The sequence below is a fragment of the Lithobates pipiens genome, unplaced genomic scaffold (assembly GCF_037356315.1).
Source record: "Lithobates pipiens isolate NorthernLeopardFrog02 unplaced genomic scaffold, aLitPip1_a1.2 Scaffold_3, whole genome shotgun sequence".
Lineage (NCBI taxonomy): Eukaryota > Metazoa > Chordata > Amphibia > Anura > Ranidae > Lithobates > Lithobates pipiens.
The window spans coordinates 203861195-203875854 of record NW_027507790.1 but is presented as its reverse complement, the minus strand read 5'-3'; the positions used below and the strand labels follow the sequence as shown (position 1 = coordinate 203875854).

Here is a 14660-nt window from a genome sequence, read left to right as displayed (position 1 = left end):
GACCATAACAAGCATGCTTTACTGCATATACACACACTGATTTTACGGTTGTGGATTTGGCAACACTTTAAGTATTCATTGAAATGACTAATAAAACTCACCAAAAAAAAAAAACACGACATGCATGGAAACCCCTTTACGGAATGTTACTCTGTCACCTTGCACAACGTATAAAGAAATATAAAAAAGGAAAATCTAAAATGCGCATTAATGTGAATATGAATGGCATAGCCAAAATTACCAAAATTATATACTTTACTTGTTATTTTATCTGACAGTACAAGGCCAGGAGTTAATACAAAAAAAAAAACTGCAGGAAAAGTGAAACATAATTATCAGATCTACTTTACAGACAACAGCATTCCTGTGAAAAAAGCTTACAGCTGGAGTCACATGTAAACATATCACTTACCTTGGATAGGTGTCTCCAAAGATATGTCCCAGGAGTTGTACTCTGACCAGATACCCTAGCAGTGGGTACACGGTCATCATTTGAAACAGTAAGAAAATTCTTGCAATGAATGACAGGATGTCATTGCTGGGAAAATTATCTAGAAAGTTCTACATGGAAAATAAAAAGATAACGTTACATCCAAGATAAAGAAATGATGGGCTTAACTAGTGAAAATCAATATACCTTACTGATACAAAGGGTTAGAGAAGGGAGGGCAAAAAGTACTTATTGTTCTCACAGAATGACATTTAAAGAGGAAGTCAACTTTTATAGCGAAAAAAACATTCCCCTCTAGGTGATCTATGTACATTACAAGAATTTTAAAAGATTCCTACCTTTTGTCATTTTGAAGAAATAACTGCTTGTTTGTCTGTGTCCATGTGAATCTAATGGGAGTGATTTTATAATTATCAATCAGCTGCTGCATCTGCGGGGGTCTAATGAGGAAAAATCCCTGTAGATGTGATTTCCCTTTGGTAGTACCTCACCAAAAATTGCATTTTTGTTGCAGGGGATGCCAAAAATCTGACGTGCATCTTGCTACAGACTTTTGGGGAAATTAGTGAGCCAATCACACAAGCAGAAAATTACATTTAAAGGAGTGTTCTGTACACTGTGTACAGAATATCTCCAGGTAGCCATATTGAATTTTACAGAAAATTACAGTGCTGCAGATTAAAAAGGGAAGGTAAATTTTAATAACATTCCATTAGAATATGACTTGAGTCGTAATTGCATATGTTATATTATTTATTTTTTTGCTCATTTTTTTCCCATAAAAGTGGAGTTATCCTTTAAATGGCTCAAGCCTACTATTACTAATATCCAGCCCAGAGTATCCCTTACTAAATGTGTCTTTATTTTAAACACACTGAAAATGCAGTGCATCTTTGACAACATTCTGTAAGAATGCTGACCTACCCAAGTGATCAGAAATCATCTGTTTCGCTATCAACAGTATCATCAAAAAGCCTTCCTGATGATGCTACCTACAGCGAAATGGGTAGAGGCGGGGACACTGTATGTCTGACGTCACATCCAGCAACAATGTTTTCGGGACGGCAAGAGAGCTGGCCATACCGTTGTCCCATTTTGGATATCCACCAAAGCGTTTTAGAACTACTTAAAACTTGGATCTAAGAATCAGGTGAGTTATGGCCTGAGAGGGGGTCGTGGTGTGGAGACACGGAGGAGCACTGTTTGATACAGCACTTTATATTTGCATAGGGAATTTTAAGCACACAGATTAAGAATATATTTAGGACACTTATGGACTTTCTGACTGCACATTAATACTGGTGGCACCATATTGGTACTTCATAATATTGCTGTTTGCACAATTTCTGTTATGTATGTATGGATAGGTACTGAAAACCTTGCGCTCACCCATTTTTGTAAATTTGGGCTGATATCGTAGTGTGAATTGCACACGTTAATGGGAAGAGCTGCAGAGGTGGTTTATCATAAGTTTTAAAGGGAATCCTGTGGCGCAGTGTTTTTGGATGACAGCAGAATCAAATTGGTATTGCAAAAGCACTTTTTTGACCATCCTGTAAAAAGGGGTCAAACGTCTCTGGTGAGTGGGTCATCCCTCCACTAAGCACTAATGGCAGAAGAACTAGAAGTTACATCTCAGAGCAATTTACTTGGGATTATATCACTTATGGACTCATAGCTTGCTATTCATGTATTTTATATATTTTGTGTCACTTTACAGTGCAGGATGATCATGACATTGTATTCACCCCTTTTTTATTTTCCACAGCCAGCTATTGTTTGCATTGAACAGTTTAGTGCTTCATTCTTTTATTTTATACACACGAATGGGAAGAGCTGCAGAGGCTTTTTATCATAAGTTTTAAAAGGAACCTATGGAGCAATGTTTTTGGAAAAATTAAAATCACGCATAGATTCACAGCCTTCTCATCACTAATCCAGATCCTTGTCTAAATCCTCCCCAAAATGGCCACTGAAATGTAGGATGCCAAAGAATGTGTTATGAACATTTTTAAACATATGGTGAAATATATATCTATATATAGATAGACAGAGATATAAAGCCACACACACACACACACACACACACACACACACACACACACACACACACACACACACACACACACACACACGCCACTTTATTAGTTACACTTTGCTAGTACCGGGTTGGATCCCTTTTGCCTTCAGAACTGCCCTTTTTCTTTATGGCATAGATTCAACAAGGTGTTGGAAACATTCCACAGAGATTTTGGTCCACATTGACATGATGGCATCATGCAGTTGCTGCAAATTTGTCGGTTTCACATCCATAATGAGAATCTTCTGTTCCACCACATCCCAAAGGTGCTCTATTGGATTGAGATCTGGTGACTGTGGAGGCCATTGGAGTACAGTGACCTCATTGTCATGTTGAAGAAACCAGTGTTGAGATGATTTGAGCTTTGTGACATGGTGCATGATCTTACTGGAAGGATCCATCAGAAGATGAGTACAATGTAGTTATAAAGGAATGGACATGGTCAGCAACAACACTCAGTTAGGCAGTAGCATCTAATTGATGCTCAATTGGTACTAAGGGGTCCAAAGTGTGCCAAGAAAATATCCCCCACACCATTACACCACCACTACCAGCCTGAATTGTTGATACAAGGCAGGATAGATCCATGCTTTTATGTTCTTTACCCCACCATCTGAATGTTGCAGCTGAAATTGAGACTCATCAGACCAGGCAACATTTTTCCAATCTTCTATTGTCTAATTTTGGGGAGCCTGAGCGAATTATAACCTCAGTTTCCTGTTCTTAGGTGACAGGAGTGGAACCCGTTGTCGTCTTCTGCTGCTGTAGATCATCTGCTTCAAGATTCAATGTGTTGTGCATTCAAAGATGGTATTCTGCATACCTTGGTTGTAACAAGTTGTTATTGAAGTTACTGTTACTTTTCTATCATCTCAACCCAGTCTGCCCATTCTCCTTTGACATCAACAAGGCCATTCTGATGCTCGGTTTGAATTTGAGCAAGTTGTCCTCACCACTTCTAGATGTCTAAATGCATTGAGTTTCTGCCATGTGATTGGCCGATTAGCAATTTGTGTTACCAAGCAATTGAACAGGTGTACCCAAGGGTAGCCACCTCATTCTTTGTTTGAGGTAAATGCCTAGATGCTCACCCACAAAGAAATCCATGCAAATCCAAAACTGGTATAGAGGCTGGATAGATCAAGAAAAGCAGCATTCTTCTTGACGTTTTGATGAAGCACAGTTCATGTTTTTCAAACCTCTTAAGAAAGATGGACTGAGCTTCATAGAAACGTTGACAATAAAAATGCTGCAGTTTTGATCCATCTCCTTTGCAAGATCCATGAGTGCCTCTATACTGGTTTTGTGCGTGTGTATATATATTATATATATATATATATATATATGTATATAACTAGCAGGTCTGGGTTCCCATTTGATGGACATTGTTACATACAAGGACCGATGAAATTGTGTAACATCTTGTTTTAATATATTATATTTTATATGTTACCGATGAACTTGTAACGAAAATCATCGTTCAGTGTTGCCAGTTATAGGTAGCACAGAGAAAGTCCCTCACAAAAAGTCGTTCTGTTTAAAATTTGAACAGATAGATAGATATACATGGTTTTACACCTACTTGCTGAATGCATTCTTTTGCCAGCGGAGGAGAAGGAAATAAGCCAAATATCATGACACCTACAAACATATACGTTAATCCAACCAGGAGATAGGCAACTGAGAGATCCCTGACCTGTAAAAAAAAAAAAAACAACAAATGTCATTCAATTATTCCCCATTTCCTACAATAACAACTGCAGCCTCTCCTCCTCTTTATTAGGGAATTCTCTAAAAAACCTCCATCTAACACTTACACCAATGTACTAATCTTTAAAGGCAAAGGTAACCATTCAAACAGACCATGTTAGGCTCTGATGTATAGCCCTTGCTGCTTAAAGAGTAAGAGTAAGGAAGACTTTAAATATGTGTTAAGTATTTATATTGGTCTGTTACCCCACCATGATGAGTTCTATAGTCATTGGAAAAGGAAAGCATTGACATCAATAACATTGTGACAAGTACGAAGCCTTCCTTACTCTACCAAAAATGTGTTTTGCCTTGCATTTTGGAAGATTTGTCACCACTTCTTCCAAGAGAAAAAAAGGAGGGGGAAAATCTCTCAAACAGTAGAAATAAAAATCTCACAGAGGTTCTAACTGTATATCCAAAACAACAAAATTGGCTGGAATCGGGCTTTTACAACATAAAGCACTTAACGGATTTACTGTCAAGGAGGTCTGACGTTACTTGTTTCACTAGTTATGTTTGGACTTACGTGAACATTTAAATAATCGGTCTTAAAATATTATAACTCTGCCAACTTACTTATAACAGATTTCTCCTTGCCTTTACCTAAGCCTAGTACACGTGATCAGATTAGAAAAAAAAATACCACGATGTACGATGATCTGATCGCTAGTCGAGAGCCGATCACCACAGTTCTTGCGAAATTAACTGAAAGGACAAACATGAAAAATGTTCTTGTATGATACCAGATCGTACAACATTTGTTTAACCCCTTCGCCGACAGGTCTGTACATCTTTACGGACCTAATGGCAGGGGGTGGGCGGGGGGCAGGGTATTGCACACAATTTACAGCCACCAGCATTGTGGTTCTGCTGCTGCCTGATCGCTCTCACACACCCCTGGTATGGCGCACCCCCCCGCCGCCATGTGCCATCAAGCTTACCGGGCTCTGCTTGCCGGCCTGGGATCTCCATGGCTGATGCTGGGTGTAGAAGGGAAGGAGAAGAGCAGACACACATCTGCTCTCCTCTCCTTCTAGTGACCTGGAAAGAGATGTCTCTGACGTCACTTCCGGGTCAGGCTCATGGTATCTCCGGCTCGTTTTGCCGGGAAAGGCTGTCTTGCAATGTGATCTGCACTGCAATACATTCAGTGAAGTACAGGGGAGACATGCAGGGTCTTTTAGACCATGCATATCTCAATAAAGAGAACCTGTCACCTAAAAAAATAATAATCACATAGTGGACAGTTTGTCCCCTATGTGATGAAAAAAAAAGTAAAAAAAAAATGTTTTATTTTTTTTTTTGCAAAAAAATAAAGTTACACCCAAGCACATAAAATCCCCCCCCCCCCAAATTTTTGAGCACCCCCCACGCCACATATACACATACATGAACATAAATGCATGCATCGGGGCGCCTACGCATGAATATACCAAATATGATACACGTTACATATCGCTGTGTACGCCAGAGTGAGAGCAATAATTCTAACCCCAGGCTTCCTCCGTAACACTAAACTGATACCCTAAAGGGGGCTTTAGAAGCGTCACCTATAGAAAATAGAAAATATAGGGTGTTGAAGTTTGTCCCATTTCACAGGTGCACATAAATTTAAAGTTTGGCATGTTTGGGATCTATTTACTTGGTGCAACCTTGTCTTTTATATGTTACCAAAAATTTGGGTAATTTATTGTGTTTGTTTGCTCTAAAAGTCACGGTGCTGTGTTTTTTACTGAAATTTTCCTAGAACTTTGCAGTATTATCGTGCGACATAAAAAATTGCAACTACCACTATTTTATTCTCTAGGGTGTCTGCTTTCAGAAAATATATATTATTTGTGGGTTTTGTGTAATCTTCAGGCCTGAAATAATTTTTTAAACATGTGTGCAAACAAAAAAACAGCTCTGGCAGCGAAATGGTTAATCAGTACAGTATTCGTCCGGAAAAAAACAAACAAAAAAACAGACGCGCAAGACCACGCATGCTCGGGAACGAAAAAATACATTACAATACAACACATTACATTGCTTTTGACGTTGTATTCTGTTGTACGAGACTTTTCGTAAGTTTACTAACCTATTAAATTTCAACATGAGACTAGCATGCAAAAAAAATAAAAAAGACATCATTCGTCTGATAGTCTCATTGTGTGTACTAGGCTTTGGAATCAGACTTTTATTTTCAAGGTCATCTGAAATCTGACGCAATATAAATTTGGAACCCGGGAGGTGGAGAAGACCTAAAGTGACTTCTGACCCCCTGACAGAAGTTGATAGGTAAGGTAAGCAAAGCCAAATGTAACAAATATAAATCTTTCATAAAATTGTACACTTTGACATGGACTTTCACTGTATTGCTCATTTAAGCACAAGAGACTCAATCTTGTTCGCAATGTTGAAATGTGTTCTGTAACCTTCACTGAAAGTTGAGTACTTACATTATTTTCAGGGTTTTTGTTGTTCTTTAGCAGCGTGATGACACAGTTGTGAATGAAGAAAGCAAGTGTGAGGATTCCAGTCAATTGAGGAAATGATAATCTAAATTCTAAAGAACAAAGAAAAAAAATACAACAGTTATGATTTAAAGTTGTTTATATGGATAAGTATATATTGTTTATTTAATTTTTTTTACAAAATATGAGTGCTTAATTTCACTTTGCAACAAATACAGCAGAACAGAGAACAAAACATGGTTCAGTGCATTACACTGTCAAAGAGAAAATTCATAAGAACTGAGAGATATCAGCAATACGCAAGGAGTTCTTTGGAAGCCATGTACAAGAGAAGACACATTTGGATAGGCATGATTAAAAAACTAGTTTATCCACTTGCTTACTGGGCACTTAAACCCCCCCCCCCCCCCCCCCCTCTTGCCCAGACCAATTTTCAGCTTTTAGAACTGTCACTCTTTGAATGTCAATTGCGTGATCATGCAACATTTACCCAAATTAAATTTTGTCATTTTTTTTTCACACAAATAGAGCTTTTTTTTTTTGTGGTATTTAATCACCACTGGGTTTTTTTTTTTTTGCTAAACATAACAAAAAAAGACGGAAAATTAAAATAAATAAAAAAAGAAATTATGTTTTATAGTTTGTTATAAAATTTTGCAAACAGGTCATTTTTCTCCTTCATTGATATGCGCTAATGATGTGACACTGATGGGCACCGATAGGCACAGATAAGGCGGTACTGATAGCCACTAATGCTATTTCTGTTGAAACAAAATAATGAATTCAACACACTCATACAAGTGGGAGATGTCAAAGGTTTAGTAGCTATAAGTTGCCACAGCATGTCAGAAGTAGAAGTAGGAACACGCAGACAGTGGTTCCTATTGAAGCCATTGATTTTAAAACATAGTGAGGATAAAATTATACACTCTCTGGATAGAGATCAGCTAATTTGTATATATTTAGTCCAGAAGTGAAGTGGTACTTGTGTGTCCAAAAATTAAACAGTATACAAATGCATCAAGAAGGCACCACATTTGGCTGATTAGTCCCTGTAGCTTGAATCACTCTGGTCGGGAGGCACCACCATCCCCCTTCTCTTTTCTCCCCCTCACCCCCCCCCTTTGCCTCGCTACCCCACTACTCACCTTCCTCCCTACCCCCAACTGGGCTATCCTTCCCCATCCTGCCTTTCCACTCCCCTAGTCCTTCCTCTCCTAATCTGCTCCCAGCCTTGGGCCGGTCTACTCGGATAATTTGAACATCCTACTTTCCATAACCCGTCAGTTGTGCCACATGGCTGGACTTAGCTGGTTGGGAGATAACCATCCCTGGCAGGTATAAATGAGTTTCCTACAGTATGGTCCTGGTGACTTTACTAGCAATAGGAGGTTACCAGGGTAACAGTCGGGCAGTCTCCCCCAGAGTAGTGCACGGTTAGCCTTGATACACAGCCGTAACCGCATATGTATTTCACTGAGTGCACAACTGGGGGATTTGATATTTGACAATGCTGTTATAACATCACATTGTATCCATTACCCGTTTCTGTTTTTATTATAATTATTGTCATCTTTTCTGACTGTTAAATTGCCTCATCTTGAAAAGAAATAAAGGAATAAAAAAAAAAAAAAGAAGGCACCGCATGGCTCCCTCCATAAGGGGTGCCCAGGCACTGCCCCCCCTATCCATGATAGCCCCCTGATCTACATACAGGGACGCTGGACGCATGGATTCCAATGGGGGGTGTTTTTTTTTTTAAGCACGCAATTAGAGCTACAGGCTCTAATAGGCTTCAAAAGAGAGTGGTTGTGGGGCGCAGAGCACCACCCAGTTGTATGACAATAGCAAATGAATATTCACTATTTTCACACTAAAACTCCTCCCCGCCAATTAGGAAGTCGGTCATGCGACCCGGTTGGCCGAAATGTCAGGTGATCCTATTGGATGCCTAAGAGGAGGAAAGGGGAGAGCACGGCCAAAGGAGAAGACCAAATGACCCACCAGCCTCCACTTTGACACGGATGCCATCCGGCACTCCCAGGCTCGGATAGGGCAGGGAGGAGGAGGGGAGATTGGAGTCATCCCAGGCAAGTAAGGAGGCCACCCGTCTGGGGGGGGGGGGGGGGGGCATCGTCTAAACAACAGGTTGCAGCACACAGACAGATGGAAATGATTATCAGCTAAGTATTCAACCATATTACATACAATTTTACAATCTTACCAGGAACAAAATATGTTTGTGGTTCATCCCACTGAAAATTAAAGTGGAATCCAATACGAGCAGCTTTATAGGTAACTAGGGATACCAAGTATAGTACAGATGCAGTGCCTATAATAGAAATAACTCAGGTTATATAATTGCATTAGAACGGATTATAATAACATGCTGATTTTCCTCCTAGCCCATTGTTATAGTGGTCAGTATTATGGCTGTACAGCACGGGGGTTCTGGATTCACGGACTGGCAGTGTGTGTACAGTCTCTGCATGTATACTCTGGAAGCTCCATGTCCTAAAAATATACTGGAGGATTGATTAGTCCAATCTAATTTAAATTCCATTAAATCATGTAACAACTGAGCCGCCTGATTGGATACCAGCTGGGTATATTGTTTAGGTAAATACTCAAATTGGAGAGGAAGAAAACGAGCAAAGTTCATCAACAGTCCATAAACAATCCTCAGTTGCGATCCTTTACAAGAACACCACGGTGGTTACACTCACAAAGATGCACACAGGTGCCCTTCACCAGAAAGTGAGTGCGCTTACCAGATGGAAGCTTAATTAAAGTGTTGTATGCAAATCCTCAGTATCCTCCTCCTTATACCTTATATTCATGGATCAGCTAACCGCAGTGAAAGGCAGCATTCACATAAATATGTATCTCATTCAGCGATCCCAAAAAGTGCTATCAATGGCTCCAAAAAAAAGAAGAGGAAACCCACATAGTATAATACCGTTTGGTAAATTTATTTAAAACGTAGATAATGCACTTACATGGTCATCCATTCAGATACAGCATGCAAAGTAAAACATAGAAAGCCGGCCGGCATTCGGGAGCCCGTCCTCCCCTTCTACAACGTGATGGCGTCACTGCGTGCCTTCTCAGATGTGTTTCGTCATAAATGACATTGTCAATTACCCCATTGACAACATCATTTATGACGAAACGCGTCTGGGAAGGCACGCAGTGACGCCATCACTTTGTAGAAGGGGAGGACGGGCTCCCGAATGCCGGCCGGCTTTCTATGTTTTACTTTGCATGCTGTATCTGAATGGATGACCATGTAAGTGCATTATCTACGTTTTAAATAAATTTACCAAACGGTGTTATACTATGTGGGTTTCCTCTTCTTTTTTTGGAGCCATTGATAGCACTTTTTGGGATCGCTGAATGAGATACATATTTATGTGAATGCTGCCTTTCACTGCGGATAGCTGATCCATGAATATAAGGTATAAGGAGGAGGATACTGAGGATTTGCATACAACACTTTAATTAAGCTTCCATCTGGTAAGCACACTCACTTTCTGGTGAAGGGCACCTGTGTGCATCTTTGTGAGTGTAACCACCGTGGTGTTCTTGTAAAGGATCGCAACTGAGGATTGTTTATGGACTTTTGATGAACTTTGCTCGTTTTCTTCCTCTCCAATTGGGAAATCACAATATTTGCTATTCTTCTCATTTAATGCATAGTGAATGTGATATTTACTTATAACCTTTACATTTTCTTATTTTTTTGGGTAGCTAAATATAGACCATTTTCTCTGTTGGCGCAGCTTTTTGAATTTTTCTATTGCTTTTGGTTGTGTGTATCTCACTTATAGCTGCGGCCTTCTTTTTAGATTATTGTATATTTCTTAGTTTTTTTGTTGTTTTACTCAAGCGCGGTTTATTTTCCTAAATACTCAAATTACTGCTGAAAGATCTAGCTAAGATTTTACAACCAACTGAAACGTGTATGGCCAGTTTTCCATGTCTCCAAAAATTCAGCAGTGTGATTTCCTTGCAGTAGTGTGTCTTCAGCCAGGCATACACGTTTCAAATCTTGGCTGGTTCAGCAGGAACTGGCTGAGATTCAAACCGTTAATGGGCAGGCTGAATGTACCAAGTTGATCAATCAACTTGGGTACAACCAGCCTGACAGATTATCTTGCCATTATCACTAACAATAATCACGGCCTTCTCCCGGTTGGGATGGCTTCCTCCACTGGGAGAAAACAATTGCTGATTTGTCTGTCAGCACTATCTGCGTTGATGGGGAAATCATGCAAATTTTTTTTCTGCATGTCCCATTTCAACAAAGAGGTCACAGATAGACAAGTCTGTGGTAAGAATTGAGCTTATAGTATCAGGAAGTATAATGAAGAAAAAGCAGAGTGTATAAAATATTGTTTTAGGAGAGATTTATAGAGTTGGGAGTGGTGGAGGGAAGGAAACAGAGATTGTAGAAGAAAGCAGAGAGGAAAGTAAAATAAAAACGAAAGGCATGGATGGGAAGGACATCCAAGCTTTGCAGGTTTATACCTAAAACATTAAATTTGGCAAAAAAGGACGGCGAACGGAAGTTGAGAAGAGGAAGAAGTATAATGATCAAATAAAGTGGAACAGTATTTGTTTTATTCCAACACATTTGGAATAGCGTGAATCCTGTAGTATTTCCAAAAACAAAATCCACCGTTTCATTTGATGTGGAGTCTCCATTATTTGGGCAAATGACTGTAGAGAAACAAAGAAAATACACATTATACACCTTTATCTATGAAATATACTGTAAAATGAAATTTCTCTAATGCAGATTGAAAATTAAATTAAAGTTATGGCTCCTTTAAATAGGATCTTTCCTACAGCTTACCTGTAAAATCCTTTTCTTGGAGTATACCACGGGACACAGCACAGCTATAGTAATTACTATCTGTGTTATATGCCACCTATAGGTGAATGGACACTGGCACACCCAAAAGGCAGGAGGTCCCCCCTCTATATAACCCCTCCTACACAGGAGGTACCTAAGTTTTGTAGCAAGCAATTCCCAAAAGAGGGGAGGGACCTCTTTGTCCCATGATGTACTCAGAGAAAATGATTTTACAGGTAAGCTGTAGGAAAAACGCTATTTTCTTTATTGTACATCACCGGACACAGAGCAGCTATAGTAATTACTATCTTTTTTTTTGCCATTTAAACCATAGGCATATTGATAAACTGGCAGCTCCACTGCTAAATATTCAACCTGGATGCTGCCTGCCCTTCCTGGGCTCTTCTTGCAGCACAAACCAGGATTCCTGACTTGTGCCGACAACTCAAGTAGACTCTGAGCGTCTGAACTACCTCTAGAGTAGGTAGCGATCTTTTTCCTGCCGACTGTGAATTAGAAGAAAAATAAAAAAGGCAAGATACTGTCCTGATTCAAGTGAAAACTAGAAACTAGAAACCAATTTAGGTAATAAAAAAGATTAGGATGCAACATCACCTTATGATGCAAAACCAAGAATGGCTCCTTGCATGAAAGAGCCGCCAAAATCTGACACTCTAATTCGTGAAGTGATAGCAACCAAAGAAGCCACCTCCTGAGATAAAAGGACCAACAGAATCACCTGATTGGTTCAAAAAGTGACCTCTGAAAGGTCAAACAAGATCAAGTCAAGTCCCAAGGACACAAGAATGGCCTGATAGGCGGGACTGTCCAAGGTACATGCTGTATGAGGTATGAAACAAGGAGCAAGAAACAATGGCCCCTGGAAAAAAAATTGATAGGGGAGAACTCTGCTCCTTAATGGTACTTACGGCCAAACTCCTTTCCTCTACTGATTGGACAAAGAAAAAGAAAATCTCCCATCCACATATTTCTGCGGGTGCCACTTCCTGGCTTCAACCCAGGCAAAAAAAATATTTTTAAGTCCTGTAATCAAAGTTCCCTGAAGCTGGCTTCCAGGGGCTCATTAGTGCTGAGATACAGTTAGGGCCATAAATATTTGGACAGTGACACAATTTTCGCAAGTTGGGCTCTGCATGCCACCGCATTGGATTTGAAATGAAACCTCTACAACAGAATTCAAGTGCAGATTGTAAAAATGAATGCGCCAGGAAACACTGCAATGCCAAACACCACAGTGGCTCAGATGCATCCAACACAACTGTCCAACGGGAGACGTGGACACCGCCAGATCCCTGAACCTGAGAGGGGTGCCCCTGCTTCACCCGGCTGCCTCTCTTTTCTGGAACCATTTAACTGGTATAACAGATAAATTATACAGCAACTATATTATCCAACCTAATACACAGTCCTCAAAGGATGCAGGCCTAAAACAATGTTGGTTTGGAATCGCTAAGCAATCAAGTATCCTTATGCGATCAAGTATCCTTATGCGATCATGTATATTTAAGCAAACATATATAAACATGCATCTTTATGCAACCATGTATCCTTATGTGATCATGTATAACCATTTATGCAAAGATGAATAACCATGCATCTTTGTGCAAGCATGATCATGTATCTTTATGTAAATATGTATATTTACGAGAACATGTAAAAACCTGCATCTTCAGCAACCATGCATTCCAGCAGCCATGCGTTTCAGCTAGTTTGAAAACAAGCACCTACTTAACTGCAGTTGGCCCCATATTAGTCCTGCATGATATAGCCAAGCACATATGCACTATACTGGAGATACAACTCGTTAAAATGCGCCCATGCTCATATTTTTCCAAACGTTTATATTTAAACATGCATTTAAGCAACCTGCCTACAGAGCAGTCAACAACACTTTAAAATGAACTGCTAACCATCCAGGGGTGTATCAACTTACAGTTGTACAGTCCCCCCCGGATAAGCAGTAAATATGCACCATATAATCATGACTTGTCTTCAAACAGTTCTCCCATAGTAAGTACTCACACTTTGTTAGTATCCATGAGCTGCTGCTATATGGAGGAGAAACTGCAGCCCACATGAGTAAGAGTACATAGCATGGTTTAACAGCACACTGCTCCCAGTGGTCACCATGAGAACAGACAGTCAGAACTCTCTTTTTTCCAAAAAAAGAGAAACTGCAAACAAATGCAGACTTACCATTCCTTCTGCAGGACTCTGGACATAACAGGAGTCCAATCTTCACCCATCATAGCAACAAGCTATGTCTTAAAAGACTTTCAGAGACTGGGTCCCCCCTTAATCTGGGGTCTACTCTCCTGGACTTGTATAGCACCCTGCAGGAAAGCACCTTGGTCAGAACAAACACTGCATAGGGTTCCAATAATGCAGGGTCCAGTGCCGTAAGGCTGAATTACAGGCAAACCTAGAGGAGTCTTCTCTCCTTCCAATAAGCCTCGGGTACCATACATTTTGGCTGACAGATTTTTCGAATGGATACGATTTAAGTCCATGATTCTTAATAGAACCGTCCAGACCTCCAAGTATGCTCCAAGAGCACATTTATCACATCAGTGACCACCACTTTACAGACACTGACGAAAAAACTGGAGGTACTTCCTGTATTGGAGGTGTTATATAGAGGGGGACTTCCTATCTTTTGGGTGTGCCAGTGTTCATTCACCTATAGGTGGCGTATAACCCAGAGAGTAATTACTGTAGCTGCTCTGTGTCCTGTGATGTATGATGAAGAAAATGATTTTCCATAACCGGTGCAAAAGTGTTGCTTAAGCTTGTCCATGTGATCTCCCATTCCATGTGATTTACAAATACTGTAGCTGCTGACTTTCAATATAAGGACAATTACCTGTCCAGGTATCCCACGATGTCGGTACCCATAGCCAAATCATTCATCGGCTGTAGGTGCAGGTGTCGGCATCATCACTAAGCAAAGTGAAGCCTTCTGGCTTCACATCATGTATCCTGCTGCGCATGAGCGAGTCGCGCTGCACTTTCTGAATGGTCTCACTGTCTTCTGGGACCTGTATG

The 14660-nt window shown here is 40.1% G+C and overlaps 1 protein-coding gene across 2 annotated transcripts in view; it reads right to left on the bottom strand.

The window, feature by feature from the left end:
• The window catches only part of SLC38A9 (solute carrier family 38 member 9), a 252387-nt gene that overhangs the window by 13900 nt on the left and 223827 nt on the right, over window positions 1-14660 (bottom strand). For both annotated transcript variants that reach the window (XM_077462717.1, XM_077462718.1), the window contains 5 exons: window positions 11267-11458; window positions 8961-9068; window positions 6722-6828; window positions 4114-4227; window positions 413-561 (listed from right to left, as the gene is read on the bottom strand). In XM_077462717.1, the coding sequence (XP_077318843.1) occupies window positions 413-561; window positions 4114-4227; window positions 6722-6828; window positions 8961-9068; window positions 11267-11458 (670 nt within the window). The remainder of the gene's footprint in view (window positions 1-412; window positions 562-4113; window positions 4228-6721; window positions 6829-8960; window positions 9069-11266; window positions 11459-14660) is intronic.